At 41.9% G+C, this 23,077-nt stretch overlaps 2 protein-coding genes across 7 annotated transcripts in view; both read left to right on the top strand.

Annotated features, from left to right (window-relative positions):
* The window catches only part of magixb (MAGI family member, X-linked b), a 50,185-nt gene extending 42,698 nt beyond the window's left edge, over nucleotides 1–7,487 (top strand). For 3 of the 6 annotated variants that reach the window (XM_004546372.3, XM_004546370.3, XM_004546371.3), the window contains exons 15-17: nucleotides 17–163; nucleotides 2,775–2,913; nucleotides 3,825–7,487. In XM_004546372.3, coding sequence (XP_004546429.3) covers nucleotides 17–163; nucleotides 2,775–2,913; nucleotides 3,825–4,852 — 1,314 coding nt within the window. In that variant the 3' untranslated portion in view covers nucleotides 4,853–7,487. The other 3 variants (XM_076878645.1, XM_004546373.2, XM_076878646.1) reach the window with 3 other exon arrangements.
* A 2,305-nt stretch (nucleotides 7,488–9,792) lies between these two features.
* Nucleotides 9,793–23,077, top strand: part of iqsec2b (IQ motif and Sec7 domain ArfGEF 2b) — a 31,793-nt gene continuing 18,508 nt past the window's right edge. The window contains exon 1 of the mRNA XM_004546367.3: nucleotides 9,793–11,588. Coding sequence (XP_004546424.1) covers nucleotides 11,128–11,588 — 461 coding nt within the window. The 5' untranslated portion in view covers nucleotides 9,793–11,127. The remainder of the gene's footprint in view (nucleotides 11,589–23,077) is intronic.

Genomic DNA, 23,077 nt, shown 5'->3' with positions numbered 1-23,077 from the left:
TATCTGTGTGTCCCAGCGGGACTCCAGGTATTACAGTGTGGATCTGGATCGCGGCCCCTCAGGATTCGGCTTCAGCCTCCGAGGAGGAAGTGAGTACAACATGGGCCTCTACGTTCTGGGACTGATGGAGGGAGGGCCTGCATCACGGAGCCAAAAAATGCAGGTGAGTCTGTTTCCTATGTGCATTTCAGCTTGTTTACACAATATATAATGAATGCATTGAAGTTCTTTGAGTTTTGCTTTTATTTTTTTCAGCAAAATCTACAGAGTTGTGTAGTCGGGGTTGTGGTTTAATAATCCACGTCGAAACACTCTTCCCTGACCTCAAGGTCAAGGAAAAATGTGAAGGGGAATTCACATTTTTCATATTTTTCCTAAGTGAGAAATTAGTAAAAGACAACCATAGTGCTTAAAGAATCAGTTTTTACTTATAAAAGGCTGCTAAATTAGCCCAAACTGAACATTGTTGATTTGAGTCTCCTATGTTGAAAAAGAGCCACGTTTTTCCTCACCCTTCTCTGTGTCATGTCTGACGCACTACATGGCAAAAGCAGTGTAAACATGTGTATTTTTCTTCCTCTACTCCCCCACAGTTTTGTTGGAGTCTCTGTCCTCATACCGCACATAACGAAAATGGTCTCTGTGGTCTTCTCTGGCTACTAAACAATAAAACACCTTCTTGCATATTTCCATTGATGGCTATGGTATCTTTTTGAAACCTCTGAAAAACATCCAACAAAATGTTCAAATCTAGTCCCTTCCCTTCCTCCAAGGGTGGTGCCAGTTCAACTTTGCCATTCTCTCAAACACTGAGCAACAACAGGTATCTGTGCTCACAGTCATTTCTCTTTTCTTCACTGTCAAAAGCAATATGCTTCCTGAAAAGAATTACACAGATGTTTGCTAAATCCAATTTGGGGCTACACTGGGTGGCATCAAATACTGAAGAGCTAATAGAAGCCTTTCAGATGCTAAAATCCAACTTGAACTCCCAGCCCTGGGTCCAGAACCACAGAGGCTCAATTAGGCTCTGCTTTGAGCTATTCTCAAACTAGAGGAAGCTCTGCAATGCTTCAGCCAGGCTGATTCATGTCAGCATCATTAAGGAAAATTCTCACAGTGCAAAATGCAGAGGCTGGAAATGTTTCAAACAGATGTCAACCACAACTGAGCTCTCGCAAGAAAGTTGTGATTATTCCATCTGTGTAACATGTCTTTAAAGAGTTCAGACATCTCGAGGAGGGAAAGATGTTTAACAAGCAAAGCCTGTTCAAGAAGCAAAATCCTTCGCATTTCGTGTATCGTTTGCAGACCTCTCAAGTGAACATACTCTGATCGTCCCACACATCACAATGCCACACTGCTTGTGAGATTCTATTATGACAAAGTATCTCAGTAAGGAGGCAGCAGTCCAAGCAGCTGGATGCTGGGTTTTTGGCAGAAATGTCCTCTGTTATTCGCAAGTCTGTTATTTGTCGCAAGTTACGTGGGAGAAGACTAGAGGATGGCATCAATGTGTTTAAATCCTGGACAATTATTAATGTACATGTTCTCCGAGAGGTGGGAGTGCTGACAGCAAGCATTGGACAGTACTCGTTACCTGGATGTCAACCAGAGCTGTGCACATCGAGCTGATTGAATTAATCAGCTCAGCGGTCATCAAAACGCTGTCACGCAACGACCAACATTTTTGCAAAGTGAAGGTGAAGATTATAAAGAAAAGAACTTTCAGGTTATTTTTTTTTATTTAATTGTAGGACAGAATTATCTGTTTTTCTTTCAGAAAGGATGATCCAGTGTATCCTGTGCTAGAAGATGAAATAAATTAAGCAACTTTGCTTTGCTAGTACAGCAGCCATTCCCAAGTAAACATTGCAAAGACTGTGGCCAATTTCCAGATCTGCAAACCTGTAATCAAACCTGTAATAACACAAGCCTGCGATGAAAGATTTTCTCACTCAGTCTTGTTGAGATTTATTCTCCATTGACAGTCAATTTTGTAAACTGTAATTCTGTACATTCGAAAATTGAAAAATGAAGGTTCTTTGTTTGTTTTTAAAATTTTGAGCTACTTATTGTGTTTCCATAGTGTAGTAACTCTCAGATTCGCCTAAAAATGTGAAAAGCTCTCCTGGTTCAAAAGCTCAGGGAGGCTTGTGGTGTAAAATCTGTAAAAGGTAAATATGTGGCAAAACTAAAGAGAGAAGAGAAGCAGCCAAAAGTACCTGCCTGCCTGCCACTCCTATTCATAACAGCCTCACAGATACTTCCAGCCCATATCACTCAGAACCAGTTAAACTATTATTCCTACTACATACTTCTAAATAGAAACCATATAAAACATGTGCGTGTAATCTTTTCTGTTAGCTAAAATGTGTTTGGATGATATTTCCTGAGAAGTCTGAAGGGGAAGCCTTGACATTAAAGTCTATATGACTAAAAGAGTTTGCATGTTCTCCCCATGTCTGGGTGGGTTCTCTCTGGATACTCTGGCTTCTTCCCGCAGTCCAAAGACATGCAGTGTGTACCCCACCTCTCATCCTATGGTAGGTGGGTTAGGCTCCATCCCCCCGGCGACTGTAATGAGGATAAGTGGAAAAGACTGGATGGATGACTTTTAAGTATTTATCAATGGAATTACGAAATTATTATATGAGAAACATTTAACATTAACATTTAATAGTTGCAAATAAAGGCTAAAAATTTCAGACTCTGGTGATTAAAATGATTGCGCTCCAGTTTGTAAAGCGGTGAAATGATGTGTGTGGCTACAGGTGAGCGATCAGCTTGTGGAGATAAACGGGAACAGTACAGCCGGGATGACCCACAGCCAGGCTGTCGAGCAGATCCGCAGAGGAGGCCACCGCATCCACCTGGTCCTCAAGAGAGGAAATGGCTATGTGCCTGATTATGGTAAGGCAGCTGGGAACATTTTAATTTTAAGAGTGGCAATACATGATAGCAAAAGAGAAATTTGAGAGTGAAACATGGGCAACCTCATAGCTTTTGCATGTTATATGTCTGCTATGGGTGTGTTTCCTGTTTTTCTATGGGACTGATTCTAACTAAAATGCTCTCTACTTTTTTAACATTTTCTCTTCTGGTGTTTCCCACCTTTTAACCCATCACATCTGTGTTTCATTTGACCTTGTTTGCTTTTAACACTCCCACACCACATTTCTCATTTGTCTGTGTTGGTTTTTCTTCCAAACACTGCTCTTCTTTCTGCTCCACTCCTTTGTTTCCTTTCCATGCCCTTTCTCTCTCTTTCTCTCAGTGGAGCTCTCCAGCTTGTCTCTATGCATGACCAACTCCAAGCTAGGCGAGCCTTGCTTCTATGTCATTGGACGGACAGAGAATACGCGGTTGGTAATGGTTCCTGTTAGTTCTCCCATTTTCTGTCTCTCTACATCTCTCTACCAAACCAGCATCGCTGTCTTCATTAAGTAAACGACAGTACTTGGACTTGATTAGCAATTAACATTGTAGCAGAGTACAACATTATGCTTTATGTCTCTCAAACCTATGCTGAAGCAGTAATTGGACAGCTTGTAATCTGTCCATACACTGAACAGTTAAACAAAGAAAATGACCTGATTGCATAACCATAGTGTGTTGTATTGCTAATGAAAGTTTCACTAAAATAGAAAAGCAGCTGTTATTACACAAGCTGACCTAAGGTACCTTTCTGGATTTCAGAAGTCTTTAATAACAGATTACATAATTCTCTTTACCATAGATGCTGTCATTCCTCTTTAACTGCCTGCTCAGTCTATATCTTTTGTCTCTGCCCACCACCCTAACCCTACACAATGTCTGTCCAGGCCATGAGCACCAAATCACCTCCTCCCCCCTCCTGCATCACCCCAAGAAGCAGGGTTTGGCTGCAGTAAACTCCACCGGACGGAGGGGGCGCAGTTCACAAGAGAAGAGGAGAAGCAGGTCAAGGGGAGGCGAGAGGGATAAAGGGACGGGAAGGAGAAGTAGAAGGAGAAGAAGACATGTCTCAGGTGAAGGACAACGCTTGTGTTTACAAAGCCCCATGTCTGATCAGACAGAGAGGTTGAGGAGAGCCAGGGACAGGAGGAGGAGAGAAAAAGCTTCTCAGAGTTTACCTAGAGATGCCCTAAGGAACTATGATGATAGTGACACGGAAACGAGGGCAGAGAGGGGAAGGAAAAGAGGAAAAGGCAGGAGCAGAGAGAGGAAAAGCAGGAGCGAAGAGAGGGAGAGGATGTTAGAGAGAGAAGAGTTTATGAATCGGGACAAGCTGATGAGGGTGGGAGAAAGGAGGAAGGAGGTGGTGGAAACGTTTGAAAGTGAGAGCGAAGACGGTGACAGGGAAGTCATTTTACCAATTCCAAGTCTTACCCAAAGGCTTCCCAGGCCCAAAGAAATCTGGGAGGAGGAGAGCGATGACGACTGGGGTATGGCAGCAGAGTACAGAGAACTGAGGAAAGAAGAGAAGCCAGAGACTGAGTGGGAGAGGTCCTGGGGTGATGACAGCAGAAAAAGTAAAGACACGGGGCTGAATCGGTGTGAAAAAGAGGACAATGATGAACAGAGCAGCAGCGTCAAGCGGCCTTTACGAAGCGTGGGTGTGATTGATCCGGAGTCACAGAGAAAGCCCTTCTCCTTCCTCGCTTCCACACTGTCCATAGATCAGTTGGGGGATGATGAGTCAGACTCTGAAGGCAGCCACTCTGACGGAAGTGTGTCCGCTGCCAGTATCTCAACTCTTTCTTTGGTCACAACACAGCCAGGTCCTTGGTTCATGCCCAGCCAGCAGAGACTGACTCAGGTCATGAAGGAGAACAGGCAGGCGGACAGGGTGTGGGGGAAGAAGAAATGATTTCTCTTGACTTTTAACAGGAAACTGAGCAACCATTGTAACAGATTCTGTCAGATTCACACTGTTAGACCTCTACTTGTTTTCTGCAGCTACCCCCACTACCAACTTTTTTTCCTCTGAGTCACTTTGATATTTAAAGTAGTATGAAGTCATATTCTTTGTGCCTTTTTACAGCTGGTCTCTGGCTGTTAATATTTTAACTTGTAAATGACACCAACAAAACAAGATTATCCCTCTCCCAACAGTGTCATTGTCTTTTTTTTTCCCTCCCCTTCGGCACTGTTGCCCTACTTAAGTTGCACTTTCGTCTTTTCTCACCTACCAGTGATTCGCACTACATTAGCAGTGTCCTCTCTCAAAGGGACAGTTCACCCTAAAATCAATTTTGGTATTTATTTCCTCCGGTTTGTAGTGCTTTTTGTCCATCTAGATTATTTTAGTGATATCTATTTCTGGTTGGTCTTCTTTCAAATGTATATATAGAACTAAATGGCACTCGTGTTTTTGAAAAACTCAGCAGCAGGGTCTCTTTTGAGAAATCGATACCCAGCTACTAAGAAAGAAAATGTTGGTGTAAGCAGTTTTCATGTAGGAAATGTTTTCTTTCTACAGTGCTGCACTAACCAACCATATCACTGTGTAGAAGGAGCGAGCATCTACCTGTAACAAGAAGCTTGTCCATGTGACAGAGTGCAAATGTTAAATTGTATCCCCCTTCACTTGAGTTTTAGTGTTAGGTAGCTACATTTTTCTTTTGCATGGTAGATGTAGTTCAGTAGAAGAAAAGTAGTTTCAAATTCTTGAATAATCAGGCTTAAAAACCTCTTAGTATCATTTTATTCCAACAAAGCACTACGCTGTTAGATTGCAGGATTACTTGTGGTTCTTCTAAAAGTAGAATGGGAGGCACTTTTTCACTTCTTTCCACCATCACCAGCTGCTTGCTCATAGAGGATCACCAGATTTCTTTCTTAGTACTGTGAGCATCTCAGCTTACAGCGCCTTGAGGCATTTGTTGTTATGGATTCTGGAAACAGACACTGCTGCTGATTTATCAGCATAAATAGCACTGCAGGCCAGAGGAAAAACAATACATTTGATATTCAGTCAAGCTGTCCCTTTAAGTATCCCCTACTGTTTAAACACAACATAGAAATTCACTTATACCTCATGAAGATATTGAGCAATAATAATGCAATCAGTAATCCATATCCACTGCGCCGCATCTATCTGGCCTGAGAGGAGTCAGTGTTTGTACAGCATCCTCTTTGTGTTGCCTCAACTTGTAATCTTGTTCTATATTTGATTGTGATAATGCAAATCCCTTTTAAAAGCCAACGGTATATTCTGTAAATATCTGTAGACAACAGAAAGCACTGTAAATACTATACTAAATGGAACTGGATTTATATTGAAATATATATATATATATATTATAATATGTCTAAACATTTGAATATATGCAGTATATATCTAGATATTACAAACAACAGCTAACTATTCATATTATTTATTATTGTGTGATGACAAATAATGTGAGAACTAGCTTTTGTGAAGGCTAAAAATGTAAACAGACTAAGAACTATATTGTAGCCGTCCTATTTATACATGAATGTTTTGTATTATGCTGCTTGGGTGTGGATTAGAATGCTCTGTGTCGTACCCTACTTCAGAAGTCAGCAAAAGATGCCAAAATATGCATCAGGTGCATATTTCAAGTACTGTTAAATATTGTGTATGTGGGGTCAGTACAAAACCACTATCTAGATTCTAAAGAGTGCTGTGCCCATCGTGCCACGTACAGTTGCCTTGGTAACATAAACCACTTTATCCTAACCACTGATTTTTCTTACTGTGAAAACCTTTGCTCTGAGGTCTCTCATACTAGAAGTGTGTGGGCTGTTTAGTAATTTAAGTCATGCCAAAAAAAGGCCCCACAAAAATATATTTAAAAAAAAAAAAAAATCTGCAGAATCTGAGCTCGGTGTTGCATCTGAGGTGACAAATTAGCACATCGTTTTCTTTTGCTCTCTTTCTTTTTTTTAAAATATTCTGTTGAAGGGGAAAAAACAGAAGCCAAGTTGAATGGATACTGTGAGATGTTATTTTTCTATGAAATTATCTTTTTTGATATACTCAGGTTTTCTTGATAAGCCATTAGGAGGAAAAGCTACAGTCACTTCACGCCATTTTCGTAAACACACACAATGGATTAATGTTATTTAAATGTTAAAGCAATATTACGTTGGTTCTCTACGGTGGCATTTGGAGACACAGACTGTTACAGCTGTTATTTGTTAGCACTCCATAATCATTTAAAGGTTGATGCCATAAGTGACGTCATTCCTCCATTTGTACCCAGAGGAACAAAGCAGAGAAATAAAAAGCGTGGTGTTCCCTGTCTGTTGCAGAAAGACATTACAGCAGCCAAACGGACATACTGTATTCTCCATCCAACGGCCATACAGTGTTGCTAGGTAGCCTATATATAAGACCTTTTTATATTTATTTATATATATATATATATATAAATAAATGTTTGCCAATATTCTTTTTTTTTTTTTCTTCATTTCCTAAGTATGGCTGAACTGTAAACACACTAATAAAAGTGCAAATAAACTGCTGAACCAATTTCCTCTGTGGTCATGATGGTGTTCCTTTCCTCGGTCCACATAATGGACAGCAGATGGCAGCAAAAACATAGACAGCAGTATATTTATGTGAAGTGGGATTTCACAAGATGAAGGTGTGTGTGTGAATGAGAGAAGGGGAAATGCAGCCTGATACTCAGATGCAATATGTGGGTGAGATGTCTGTTAATAAATCAGATGTAAGCTCTTTAACTAGTGGTGAATGAGAGCCACGAAGAGGCTGAAATCTCAGCATTTCCAGATCAATCATTCATCTAGCCTTGCTAGAGCATGCATTTTGCATACAGCCTCACTCCTCGGTGGAGTATTAACTGTACAGTGAGGCAACCTCACCTGTCCAAGCTGCTGTGCAGGGAGAGAAGCGGGTGAATTTACAGAGTCTTAGCGTAGATATGAGCACTTAAGCACTGACACTAAAAATAACAGCGCTCTGAGGCCTGTCTTTCTCTCGTGTTGTCCTAAGCCGCATCCTTCTGTTCAAATCAGCTCAGATGCAAAATGGAAAAAAGAAAAGAAAAAACGACAGTAATAACAGCGCTGCTTTCACTTCAGCTGCAGGAGATTGTCTTATAGAAGTGGATTAAATCACGACTTCAAATATAGCAATTTCAATGTTATAACAGGGAGTTATTTGACACGACAGGGGCAATGTTTCACCTGCAATGTGTTGCAGTGCACTGTATTGTTTTCGTACCTGAACACCACGGATTCAGGCGCTCATCAGGGTTCCTGGAATGCGTAAAGCTACAAAGACAGAAAATGAGATTCTCGCAGTATTTTCAATATAAAATGTCTTCTTTGCGCTCCTTTGTTGAAAGCTGCATTCCTAAATTCACTATCTGACAAATGTAATAGGACCTGTGAGATCTGAGGAAAAAATTGAATGCCGTTTTCTTTGTGCTGCACAGTGTGGAGGTATGAATAAAGGTGTCACTTTTGGATGAAATGGGTCGTTAATATGCTGAAATATCCTGGTTTAGAGGTAATTAATTAGCTCTTAAGTTGCGCGCGTTTGTCTCAGAAGACTGTGAAATAATGACCAAGAATGACAGACGTATTATTTACCAGCTAGGCTAGTCATTCAGATTCCTGCAGAAAACTATTAACCGACCCAAAGAAAATGTCTTTCTCTGTCAACTGCAAAGAAAGAAAACCTTTTTGAAGGCATGTGCATAATAGAAATTTGAAAGCAGCGCTCAATCATTACAGTATAACATGGTGCTGGTCTGTGTGAAGGATGTCAGATTCTCATGTCACCCTCGTAAAATTGCTTTTTACAGTTTGATCGGAAACAAACACGGATGTCATTTTATAGGCCACCGGCAGTGCTCCTCCTCATTTTCCTCAACCAAAGGAGCAGATACTGGTCCTTCTGCTGCGTTGAAGTCCTTCTACGTCCAGCTCTCCTTATAGAATCAGAGAATTCCTGATTATCTCTTCCACAGTCTTGAGACTTAACTTAAGCTCTCCTAAGAGTGATAGCTGAAATCAGTCTTGTCCAGTAATTTAAAGTATTTTTTTGTATTTTTTTTCTGTATTTATTTATTTCTATATTTATTTTGTATGTATTTTGTGCAACTTTATTTTGTCTCATTTATACCTAAAATATTGTCTTTGTTTTCTTAGAAGACACAATAAACAGTTTTAATGTGTTTTTGTGGATATTTTGTTGACTCCATTTACATATAGGAGATTTTCACATTCACAGTCAAATCCGTCAGGAGGGACGAAGAGAGAGGAATGTGCTGTGACCACCGCAAAATCTTTTCGTTTTTTGGGGGTTTGGCCTCAGCAGTGCACCTCTGGCACTTTCATTTCCATTACGGCAGGTGAAATGGACCCATAATATACTTCATAAGTGGACAGTTTGAAATCCATCAAGTTTAACTGACTGTGTGATGCGTTAATTTTTCTTTTATATTTTTTAAGCAAAAGATAAACTTTCAGTTTACACTGTTTGGTAGCTTAACCTTTAATATATTTATAATCAGTGCTCATTAGTTGTGGAAGTTGTGGAAATATTTAGCCATTGCACCGACTGTGGCATTTGTTTGTAGTGATCTTGTATGAAAATCATCGCTCTGTAGCTTATACACTCAGGACACCTTAATTTATTAATTTGCGCCTTTTTTTAATAATTCGTGTTTGTTTTTGCCCACAAATCAACTGACTTTCACCCCAAGTCAGTACTTTATTCTCGACAGTTCGTCCTTTATTTTGAAAACTTTGCCCGGAAGTTACTTCCTTATTTTTGCCTGCTTGTCTGTGATGCGCTCCAGAGGAAAAGGCGCACGCAACGCTGCGGTTCAGACGCTCAAGGAGCGAAATCCTCTCCGTTTCTGCGCCACCTCACAGGAGACTCAGCGCTACTCTCCTGCATGGATTACCGACCTGCTGCCACTGAGAGTCAGATAAGTAGGAAAGGACGCTCCCTGTTCTTTTCGACCAATTTCAGATTTTTTTTTACGCCAGCGGCAAAAACAAAAGTACAGTTTTAAGATTAGAAACAGTCATTAAGACTTTAGGACCTCAGAATCTTGCGGTTAGGTTTTAGCCTTTAAGAGGTGACAAGTTTTATCTTGAAGATCAGTATTTATGAGTGCATGACGAGGAGGTAAAGTGCATTTTTCTTGGATGAAAAGGCGAGACAGATACTGGGATCTAGTTTGATTTTTTGTTTTGTTTTGTTGTGTTTTTTGTTGTGTTTCGTTTTTTAATAACGGGATGTAGTTTTGGCGAACCAAAGAGGAGGATTCGGACTTCAAGAATGAACTTCATAAACCACCTCTACTCACTCTCTGTGCTTTAAAGACACATCAAATCATGGGTTGAAAGCGACGATGACAGACTGCGGGGATATTCAACGTGGGAAGGAGCAGATTTTTCTGTGTTATATAATGATTGACAGCGCCTGATAATTAGTGGTAGATCAAAACTAGCGTATCCCCCCTCTCCCCCACCCCCTTTCCCCCTGTATATCGATGAAAACATAAAGTGGTTTTTTTTTTTTAATTAACCAAAAGCTGGTGCCAGAGCTTTTAAAGTTAACGAGCAGTGTATGTCACAGGTCAGTGGATAAATTCATATTCTACTTATTCTTTTTCTCTATCAATCATCGAAGCAAGTTCATTATCCAACTCTGAAAAGCTTAAATTACACCAGACTTATGTGTGTCACTCTCTCCGCCTGGAAGTCTGTTTTTAAACATTTTATTTAGTAAATTAACATTAATCATGACACCCCAAACTCGTTACCTGCTACGTGTCGATTTCAAAATGCCTGGGACTTCACGAACTCAGACACTCAACAGTGCCATGAACTTCTTTTTTAGCTTTAAATTCTCTTCTTGGCTTTGTGACGTTTTCAATGGCTACTAAGATGTTATAATGGTAAATTTTGCCCTCATGTTTGGGGATATGTAGTCGCGATGACATTCTCAATATCTTAATATCTGTGAGTTCCTGTTTCTGAACATCTGAAGCCTATAGTTAATCTTCACCACAGCCTTTCTTGGTCCCTCCCTCCCCCCAACTCATCAGGGCTGGTGGGGAGGGTGGATCTCAGCCCCACGGGGTAGAACCTGTGGCTGGTGGTGGTCGTACCCTGAGAGGAAGGGCTCCCACCATGGATACCAGCCCAGAGAGCCCAAACCGGGCAGTGGAGTACCTCCTGGAGCTCAACAACATCATTGAGAGCCAGGCCAAGCTCCTGGAGACGCAGCGCAGGCGCATCGAGGAACTGGAGGGCCAGCTAGACCGGGTCAGCCAAGAGAACCAGGACCTGAGGCAGGAACGCAGCCCGCGTACCCCTGGAACGGACACCCCCGAGCAAAACTACAACCACAACCAGCCCCTGTCCCTGCCCATCCATCATGGCAGCGGTGCTGGTGGCAGCGGTGGCAGTGGGAATGGTAGCACCTCAACAACTCAGGTGATATCCGGATCAGCTACAACTCCAGCGCCCGGCAGGGAGAGGAGGACCCACACCAGGCTGACGCGAGGTCTCTCCTGCGGCTCCTCCACCACAGACCGGCTTGAACGCACTGACAGCACAGACACCAACACCAGTTCCACCTTGCGCCGAAAGTAAGTTCACCTCGAATACACGGGCCTCTTCTGCTGGCTTTATCTTCCGTCTGTAATGAATGTCAATAATCTTGTCCAAGTGGCTCTAAATTATAGTAATGACCACAGTCTGCATGATAGCTACGTGTGGCAGAACATTCATAGGCCAACATGATGACAGGCTGTACGAAGCATCAGATAATCCTCGCAGTAATGGGACTGAACCTAAGATGAAATGTGTTAATACACCACCATGAGGAAATATGCTAAGTGCTGGAGGATTATGAGTGGAGTGATAAGTGGTCAAGGTGTGTATTTCATCATGCTGTGTATGATTCTGCCTGCAGAGAGGATGATTTGTGCACTGATCTCCGTCTTAAATGTGAATCCTGTAGGAGTTGCATAGTAGTATGCTGAGGAAAACATGGGCCCAGACAGGAGAGTCTTATTTTTTCATAAAGATCTGAACTTTCTAGGCAAGAGAAGCATTTCTGGATGAAAATCTACCCACTGTTTGCTCAAAGTGTGTTTTTCTTTTCTTCCTCGCTCTGAACTGTCGGCTGCTTGGTCTCGAAGAGAGTTTTCCCCCCCCCCCCCAAACTCAAGGCTGACCTGAAGTTAGAGTGCTCCAAAACACAGCTTTGGCAAACAGCAAGTGCATCTGTCCTTGCTTTTACTTAACCACGCACACACCCGCACGCACACACATGCAGATAGAGTCAGCTTTTGTTCTGGAAGCATTAAGCTTTGTGAGTAGGCAGCAATTCATGTGAAAAAGCTCACTGTGAAATAAATTGTTGCAGTCTTGGTAACAGAAGCCGTTTGTTCTTGTGCATATGTATTTCTCAACACGCAATCATCTTAGCAGTTATTACTGGATTTCGCTCACTGTCTGAGTTGTTATGGTCCCAATCCTCTTATCAATGACTGACTCAGATTTGACTAAATCCCTTATCGATTAGAGTTGTCTCTGGTCCCTTCTCCTCATCCCTAGGGGCGACTTAGTCATTAGACAGAAGCACATATTAGTTATTTATGTGGGTGTTAAATGCAGTGATGAATTGCAAATGTAGATCTTGCTGATTCTCCCTTGTTAATTGCCTGTAGCCATTGTAGCTGACTTTGGATCCAGGATCAGACAAGCGTATCATATGAAGTGCCACATTTAATAAATAGTCACCCGCACAGCAGAGCCATATTGTGCTTGTCTGGCTGTGACTAAGTCTAGCCCAAAACTGGCCTATTAGCTTAGGTCAGCGACAATACGCTCTGCTCTGATAGTGGATCAGATACAAACATGAATTTCTCTATCGTCAGTGCTTGTGACACGCTAAATATGGCTCGGATCAGAGGGAGAGACAGAAGGAAGATGTGGGAGAGGAAGGGGGAGAGGAAAAGGGATGACAAGGGGGAGGAAAGTGACTGAGCGACCTTACTCAGCATGCCTCAGTCTAAAAGAGAAAAAGGTGGAACACACACACTGATTTGCCATCTGTCAACGGGAGTGTGTATAAGAGGGAGGGAGAGATGAAAAGGGGAGTCTGGGCAAGGGAAGGCAAGGCTCTGAGAGCTGCCTTTGTTTATGTCCAATTAGTTTTTGGTCCTCCAGCAGGAGCCCTCCTCTCTTCCCTGTGTCTCTGTGTGGGTCACATAACCCACAATTTTGATCTCAGACAAAGAAACTGAATAAACTAATCCCCCACCCGCCTCCACTTCTATTAGCCATGCGTGCAAGAATTGCATCAAAACAAAGTCCTCTCCTCTTCTTCCTCCTAGCGGCACATCATAAACAGCTGTCCCAAATGCAACCCTGTTTCATCCTTTTCCTGCTGTTAATGGCAGTGTGAACAATGTGAGTCTGAGGCCTTGGGGTGAAATGATGTTTGACGTGAAGTCCCTTCTCCAAGAAGGGTTGAGGGCACTGCCACAGCTCGCTGTGCGGCGGTTATTTTGGGAGACTTCTGCAAATGTATTTCGTATTACCCTCCGCATGTATGTGTATGCGAACAAGTGCATGTTTATACAGTACACGTGCTAGTGTAAGTGCACAAAAATGTGTGAAAGAGGGAGGAAGACAGACAATTAGTGTGACTGGAGTATAATTACCACTGGCCCAGAGGTGACAACTGCTGCTGTGCATGTGTGTGTCTCCTCGGTGTGTCTTTCCTGCGAGTGTGTATGCCCGCTTTGCAGGACATCACCTGGGATGTCCTTTATTATAAAGCTGATGCGACCCTGGTGCTGACAATAGAGCCTGTCATGTCGTGAAGATGTGGCAGTTCATTGTGTGGGTGAGAGATTGTGTCCTTGTTTATGTGCTACATGGATGTAAGTTTGCTCAAACAGCTCATAGGATGACAGGCAGGAGGTTTTGGTGACAACCCCAGTAGTGCTCATACTCAGAGCAGTTTTATTATGTAATGGCAAAAAAAAAAAGAAAAGATCTGCGCTATCTTTCTTCTCTTCACTCCACTTTGACTGTCACACTGGGAGAATTCAGAAGCTCCAAAGAGCCCCGTGAAGGTACTCGAGTCTCCGTTCGTCTCTTTATTCCATCATCCCTCCATCTATCTCCCCTCTCCACACATGCCATCGACGGCATGTTCACTACTCCCTCGGAAATTGACATTAATTCCTCTGAGAGAATATGGAGAACGATAATGGCCTTTCATTTCAGAAGGAGCTCAATTTTGCTAATTTTACGTAGCTCTACTACACATAAGCCATCCCCTTTTCACAACCCCCACTCCACCCCTTCTCTCACTCTTCGTTTCTAACTCTCTCTCTCTCACATACCCACGTACATACACTCACTCTCTCCCCCTCGCTGTTTCTGTTTCCCACTGCTGCAGATATGACTCAGAGAAGCAGCAGAAATTACTTTTGTGCTGTTCTCCTTCTCTTCCCCTCTGTGCTCATCTGCCTTTTTTCCCTTGCCTTTAACTGAAGCACGGTTATTGTTCCTGATTGAATTTTCATTCTTGAGGCTAAAATCAAGCTCATAATGTGTATTCATTTTAGCCTTTTGGCTTAAATTTTACATCCTATGATAACAAAGATAGCACAGATACAACTGGCCCCGGGCAAATGTGTGGGTAAGCTCGGCTGAGCCTGTACTGACCTTCTCGAAACATGCTGTGTGAAGTGATGGGAGGTAATCTATTCTCTCTGGATCTGGCATGACTTTCTAGAAAAATAATACAGTGAAGCTGCAGCTGTTTATGCTGTTTATCTCACAAGAACCCAATCGTAGACCTGTTAATATTTTTGGTTTCGGGACTGAATAATGTTGCCGGGAATTAAAATATCGTAATGGTGCTAATGATTACAGTGATGGAGTTTAGCTTGATGTAAATTTAAATGATGGATGTGTGTGTGCGTGTGTATGTGGGAGGCAACTGTATGTGGGTGGTGTTTGTTGCCTTCTACTTGCCATTTCTGAGTGCAGTGAGTGTTCATGGCTGCATACATGCACGCGAAGAAAAAGTCATAGTTTTGTTCATTTATATTTAGCTATGCATGAGTCTGGATTCATGAAAATGCATGTTTTGTTTTAAATATCACCAGACCAATTAGAAACACGCACCTGTGCTTCATCTCTGGTGTAGACTGACCGCTGAACCTGCCTCTTTCTGCATATATTCTATATAATTAAGATGAAACACACAGATTTAGCTTCTGTTTTTGTTATCGGGGTAGAGATTATATGGAAACGCTGATGGATTCACAGGTTTGATGAGGCAGTTATCTTCACATGTTATAGATAGGCAAAATGAAAATGATAAAATTATAGCTGTAATATGTTAAAGTTAATTGTCTCAAGTAGTATGTTGTTGTGCTTCTAGGCACAAACCCATGCCGCTTTCATTCAAACAACATCCCTTCCCAGTTTCATTCCTCTTATAGCTGCATGTATCATCAGACCCGACTTTCTTGAAATGGCGAGGAGACAAATAAGCAGCTGTGATATAAAGATTTCCACAGGAAGTGAAATGTGCATGCGAGTTGCTGTGGAAACTGTAAAGCTGTCCTCAAGACAGTTGCGATATTGCATTCCTGTCCCTCCCTCCTTCCTGCTCCCCTCACCTGTATCTTGATCCTGACATACCCTCCTCCCTTTTCCGTCCTCGTGTGTTTGGAGCAGCCACCATTGCTTTGTTTACTGAGGGCAGCTGTGTGCAGATTGCATCTTAACAGCATCAAGTGTACTGTAAATTAGCGCAGAGATTATGGGTCTTGCTTGGTCATTAGTGAGGAGGACAGAGTGCTAAGCTGCTGTCCAGTCATCACTGGGGATCTAATTATGAACCCCTCGCTATAGTATCAAGAGTTTTGCTCATCATCACTCTTTCTATCATTTAAACTGGAGCTTGTTTCGCTAAGATTAATTAGACTGGAAGTTAGAAAGTTAGAAAGTTTTACAAAAATGAAGACTTAACTCATTTTAAGACAAAAAACAATTTGATCCTTACCTCCCATTTTTGCCATTGTAACAATAAGCAATGCCTCCATTTAACAGTAGCATTTAAAATAATAAAGGAGAGAAAAGAACGTGGCTCATAGTTTGCTAAGAATAAGAATAATAAACATTGAAAGCACTAGTTTATTATGAAGCCAGTGTCATACAGAGATTAGTCAACTTTGATTGGATTGATTGATTTTGATTTAGGACTTCAGCTGAATCCACTGGGAAAGAGATTGAATTATAAGGTCTTCCCATGTTTCTCCCAGGGTCACTCAGTTGGACATTTTATTTATTTATTTATTTATTTATTTAACTTTATTTACTCATAATTCCCTGTGCCATGCTGCTACTTGAGGTAGTCAAGGTCTGAAGTGCTTTGTGCAGTGGAGGAATTCAGACATTTATCCTAAGTTGACCTATTTGATCTAATCTGTAGTCAAAATCGCCTCCAATCTGCGCGTACTGCACGCATCTGACCAACAGAGGCGTGATTCCCAAGTCTTTTCTCGGGCCACGACTTTAAGCATTGTCTTCCCCCTCGTTCAGATGCAGATAAGTGGCACTTTTGAGGCGGGATGTTTGTCAAACACTCATGCACACGTTCTGCGGAGCCGAATAAGGGAGACTGGTTACCGTGGGAACGCTGTGAGCTCTTCTGTGAAGAACTCTGTGGGCGAGAGACACAGAATAGAGAGAGATACAGAGAAGTGAAGAGAGGGTAGGAGTGGGAGCAGGAGCAGGGCGAAAGACAGAAGCGGGATTGAATGACGACTTGATGGAGATGCGGGAGACATATTGAAGACAGATGAGTGCCGCCACACGTTTTCATCGCGCGGTGCATGTTGTTTCACTGGAAAGTTGGGATGCGGTTTCTTTGGATACTCTGGATAATAAGAATATCCCTTTCGGTGATCTGCTGTGATATCAGTTTCTTGAATTACTCCTTCTCCGTCTCCCACATCACATTCAAATTAAGCCTAATTTTTCTTCATTTGGATGAATCATATCCAGTTATAATCAAGAGCGTGCGCGCACACACACACAGACACAGACACCTGTGCACAAGTGCTCACACGTGCACTCAGACTCACAGGGTACAGCAGGTGCCTGGTATGTGTATTTGAATCATAACTGTAACTATGCCCCTCCTTGTCAGTGCTTTTGCCTGGCACTTAACGCCAGACGCCCACACAGGCAGTCCGCCCTGTTGCCAAGCAGCAGGAGACTCAAGCTCGCGGTGGAAAACCGGGGGGGGGGGGGGTTGGTTGTGGAAGAACTGGTGGAAGATGGTGGTGGGGATAAAAACACACTCTACTTGAAGCTACATCAAAAATCTCTGTTTGTCAGCAGGAGTGAGCCAGGTCAGGCTGGAGGTGGGATGACGCAGTACGCTCCCACACGCTTATTTCATAGACAATGGTGAAGAAAAAGAAGGAAAAAAAAAAGGTGAAAGCACAGTTTGAAGTGGCTCGCACCATTAAATCAGGCGAATGGATTTTCACATTAAAACTCTGGAAAGCCACACAGATGTAAATGGTAGTGCTCTCTGACCTGTGGGCTGCTTTGTAAGATGTGCGCTGTGGTATGTAAACCTGCCACAAAGATGAAGCTGAATGTCTTCCTGTGACTGCCGCATGTGAGCCTCGCTCCCACTCTGCTCACTCGTCTATACATAGACACTCACCTACACGCTGACACCCCCAAGCCCAGCACAGGTTTGAGGAAACACTGAATCCAGCACTATCACTCCACATCATGTCCCCCCCCCCCATCTCCATCCTTTTTACCTTCATTCTTTCTCTCTTGATTATTTTCACCCTTGCCCTCCTCTGTATTCAACCTCTCCCACTCTCGCGTAGCTCTTTCTTCTCCCACTCTTCTTCCTACCTCGAGCCTCTGTCAACTCACAGCTTTAAATACACGCCACCTCATCCGTTCTCCCAACGTACCACTTTTTCTTCTAGCCTGTACTTCCTGTTCCTCTCTGTTTTTACTAATATCTTTTGACTTGTGTTGATTCATATCTTATTCTCCTCTCCCTATTGTCTTGCTATTGTGTGTGGGTCTGCTAATAATAGAACAAGAGATGTACATACTATGTGTGGGTAGTATGTGTGTTTTGTGTTTCTATGGAAGAAGGAGGAGGATGATTGTGTGTGTGTCTGTTTTTATGGCGCTCAGGGATTCAGGCGTAACTGCTCATGAAGCAGAAATCAGATTCTAGATTAGCCTGTCAACACTTGCCTCACTGGGGGGATACTCTTAACAGGAGGCATTAGTTACCGCTGGTAAAATACAAATCTTGGCAGTGTAAAACCACACAGTGTGTACAAGCATGGCTCAGACTTACGTAACAGCACCTCTGCTTCTCTCAACATCTCCATCTGAAGATGAACAGGTCAACGGGTTTATTTTTTCCGAATGTTTAATTTCTTTCAGACGTAACATCTTGTCAGAATGTTCAACAATAGAACATCTGTGCTTGTAAGTTACGCCTAAACTTTTCATTTTAATGCGCTGAAGTATAAGTTATAAAGACAGGAATGAAAAAGGTGGTCTTCTTTGATAATATGGTGCTAAAATAGCCACTGACAGTTTTTTGCTACCCTAATTGGAACTTTTTATTCATCTGCACTAAGCAAACGAGCGCTCCACCTACGTGATTGTATCTTTAAACGCTCTAATTTCGACCACTCTCGTAGTTCTTAAAGTGCTCTTAAAATTAAAGCAATGGGATGTGAATCGCTGCTTAGTGTGGTAGATCTGTGTCTTCTTTGACTGAGCCAGTATTAAAAAGGGCAGAGTCAGAGTGAAATCCTGTCAAACATCTATTAGGTTATATGTAAACGTTATGTCATCAGGAGGATTAAGGGATAAAACTGAGTATGCCTTTTGTCATTGTCAACTAAGCCCATGAAGTATTTGCAGAACCACAACCATGACTTCACCCCAAGTAGTTTCATTTTAAAGCTTTAGTTCCTTCACGTTTTGCACATAAATTGCATCACTTTGGATCAAGCTACCCAACAATAAGATCAGTCAATGGCTGCAACAGTGATATACAGTACTATGCAAAAGTTGTGAGCCGTTTTTGCACCAGCAAGATGATTTTCAAAGAAAAAAAATACAGTGAAGACTTGAAGGATCCATCTGGTCCTTCAGCTGATTCGTCTGCTATTTGCCAAAGCCTCATAAGAAATGCTGTCAGTGGAACCTGGCTGTCAGGAAGCCATTCTTAAAGAAGGAAAACGGGGAGAAAAGATTGAGGTATGTCAAAACACAAGGACTGGATTGAAAATTAGTGGCAACAGATCTTATGGAGTGACTAACCAAATTTGACCATTTTGATTAGAGTCATCAGTAAGTGTGTAAAACACATGAAGGCTCTGACATGATTTGCCAATGCATTTCAGGCAACAGTGATGGGTATGTTGTCAAAATTCATGGAATTATTGCAGAAAAGTATCATAAATGTGTTAGTACTGTTTACGCTCTGTTTCTGCTTTATATACTATATATGAGATTTAGATACATTTTCTGAGGGTGGCATGGAAATCAGATGGGGTGGGAAAATCATATCCATTTCTTTACACATATGCAGGTGTTACATTCTGTAATATGTACTGTATATGGTAAAACACATCAAATGCTACAAGTATATACACAAATAATTAAACATTTGAGTTACATTTGATGTTATGTACTGTATAGCCTGTATAATAAATAATCATGCCGCCTAATAAGTATAAAATCCAGAATGCTACACAACATGAGGTGGATCAGTTAGAAAGTCTCAAGTTTCACACGCTCTCAATTATAGATCTGAGTTGCTACTGAAAATAAGAAATAAAGCGTTTCAACACTGTGGGCTGAACCATTTTTTAATGGTCAAACGCAGTATGTTCAGTTTTATAATTCATATTCAATGCTAATTGTAGCTATTGTCATATGCAAAATGGAAAGAGATTATTTTAGGGTAGCACAACCCATCCTGTTCCACATCAGTAGATCTGCCTCTTGCACATTTCACTAAATCACTGCACCTATTTCCCATTTTCCTAATGAAATATAAAGAATTGGGGGTAACTCAAAGTGTTTGCCCAGTACTTTACGCATCAATGAATTAGATATTATAATTCAATATGTATAGGAAAATTGGTCATTTTAGCCTGTTGCTAAGCAACGTGATGGTGTCATAATATATCATGCATAATTCAAGTTTTGTGGGTACAAATGAGATCTTATTGTTACGACATTAAAATGATAGGATGCTTTTATAAGGAGTTATAGGTACATACATTTTAAAAACGGGTCATTTTACCCATGGCTAAATGGTTGCTAGGCAACATGATGATGCCTTATTATCATGTACTGCTAAGAACCTTCAGGGGCCTGAGATGTACCTACGTGCCAAGTTCGGTTGCTCAAGTCCTGATGGTGTGGGCGGAGTTTGTGGACAAAGAAACAAACAGACAGACTGAGATTTTGTGTATTATAGTAAGATATGAAACATTTGCAATTATTTGCTAACGTGAGCTAAAAAGAATAGACAAAAATGAAATTGTTAAAAGTGGTTAGTAGTTGAAATGGTAATAAATTGCTGTAAATAGAGATAAAAAATGGAAAAATGAGAAGAAAGACATAAAGGAATGCTCGAGTCTGAGTCTGGCTTGCTAGCAGATACAGGGGAGGATCGTCATTTAATCTATTATACAATATTCACTCTTTTTTTAGTTCTGTTGTTTGTCTCTGTTAATTCCTGAGGAAAATATCTGGCTCATTAGCTGCTAAATATTCCACTGTTCCCCAAAAACCTAAAGCTCTATTAAGCTAAGGGGAGCTGCAGATTTGGGTTTATTACTGTTTTCATAGAAAGTCACAATAATGTATATTCAGTAAAAGATGCTTGGTAATTGTAACAGTGTAGTGGCATTTACTGCTACTCAAACAGCAGTAAATACCATATTTGCCGGGGACTATTTTCAGCCGTGGATTTGGTGTTCTAGTGAGTATTTACGGAAGCTGGAGGGTGTATGTGGGCTTGACTGAGAATAAACTACAGTGCCCATGTTCGTAGTAGTGACGGAGCATGTCACTCAGTGCAAGAGTGTGCCTCACTGTTATGTCTTCTAGTCCTTGTGTTCTCTGGCACAAAACATAAACCATGTCAGGCTTTGGCTGCACATGCTGTACTTAAAATGAAAAAGGGAGAAACCTTCAAGAATAGATGCTATGAAAAAGATTAAAATATGTCAATGATGTATGTATTAAAACTTCAAAAAGGGCAATATAAGATCACTCTTGGGTGCAGTGTAATTTTCTGTAACAGTGTAGTGAAAAGCTACACTGTACAGTATAAATAAACAGCTGAGACCAAAACAAAACCCATCCATCCATCCATCTTCATCCGCTTTGTCCGAGGCCGGGTCGCGGGGGCAGCAGCCTAAGCAAAGAGGCCCAGACCTCCCTCTCCCCAGCCACCTCCTCCAGCTTATCCGGGGGAACACCAAGGCGTTCCCAGGCCAGCCGAGAGATATAATCTCTCCAGCGTGTCCTGGGTCTGCCCCAGGGCCTCCTCCCGGTGGGACATGCCTGGAACACCTCACCCAGGAGGCGCCCAGGGGGCATCCTTGTCAGATGCCCGAACCAACTCAGCTGGCTCCTTTCGATGTGGAGCAGCAGCTGCTCTACTCTGAGCCCCTCCCGGATGGCCGAACTTCTCACCCTATCTCTAAGGGAGAGGCCAGCCACCCTTCGGAGGAAGCTCATTTCCGCCGCTTGTATCCGCGATCTCGTTCTTTCGGTCACTACCCACAGCTCGTGGCCATAGGTGAGGGTAGGGACGGACAAAACAAAACCCTGAAAATTTAAAAGTATAATTTAAAAAAGGGATTTGAAAGACACTGTAGTTCACAAGGCAGGTATTTCCATAACCCTTGTGGTGAACAGTCAAGTGGAAACAGTCAGCAGGTTCCTATCTGAAAATCTCAGGGTGTAAATGGGTTAGTAGGGGGACAGCAATTAAATGGGTAGCCAGTGTTGGATAATTAAAAGTGGAGTATTGTGTTCTCTTGTGTTTTGTGGTAAGCCTTACAGCTCTGTGTTTCGCAGCTTATTAATCGATTTCTCTTTTTTTGACAGCAACATTACAATACTCCTGCTGTTTGACAATAGTCCAGCCTGTAAATAGAATGAAGTCTTTGTTGGTTTAGTCTTTTCATTGGATTTGTTGATAGTGGAAAAAATATTAAATACAGTCTATCTTTAACAAGAGATTGCTTCTCATTGTTTTTCCCTAAAATTCGGTTTGGCTGCCTCGTCCTTGCACCGCTCTCCATAAAACAAGCTGGGAAACTACAATGAATTGCAAAAGTATTGCATTATCTTATTTCCTCTTACTCTCTTTGCTGCATTCGTGCCTCCCTCTCTCTGTGCTTTTTCCCCCCCCAGTGTTTCCATGCTAAAATGACAGGGACTGCATGTCCTTGACAGCAGCTGGCCCCAGCGAGAAACCAGCCATTTACATGCTAATCTCAACCACTGCTCCCTCTTCCACCGTTCACTCGCAATCTGCAGATGGAACATCTCTGATTTCTGCCAGCGTAGAGAGGCTTTTGTGTTATATGTGCACTTTTGCATGCATTATAGAAAGTGGTTTCCCATTTTCATACAGGATGACCCACTGAAGAACTCGTATCGAGCTTTATATAATCCATTAGAGTGGTTGGAGTTTCACTAATAAAACATATTTAACAACTTTAGCGAAGGGACATTTTTCCCCATTTTACTTGTTTTTCTTAAATTGCTTTTGTTGCTCTTTAATACACTTGTAACTTATCTGTCAGAACTCAAAACTTGTGTAGTTGGTGGGGGCGTATGCCTTGATGATGTCAGTCATCTTACTGTTATTACACTTTGTTAGCTGTCGCACATCTGCATTACATTCCTCCTCTTAAATGTCCCATTCTTTGTACTACCATTGCTATGATTTGTCACTATCAATGTGCAGCTTCAATTGCTTCCTTTGCCTGTCGCTTTTTCTGCT

Source organism: Maylandia zebra, linkage group LG20 (assembly GCF_041146795.1).
Source record: "Maylandia zebra isolate NMK-2024a linkage group LG20, Mzebra_GT3a, whole genome shotgun sequence".
In the NCBI taxonomy this organism is placed as follows: Eukaryota; Metazoa; Chordata; class Actinopteri; order Cichliformes; family Cichlidae; genus Maylandia; species Maylandia zebra.
This window is presented reverse-complemented; position numbering and strand designations above follow the sequence as displayed.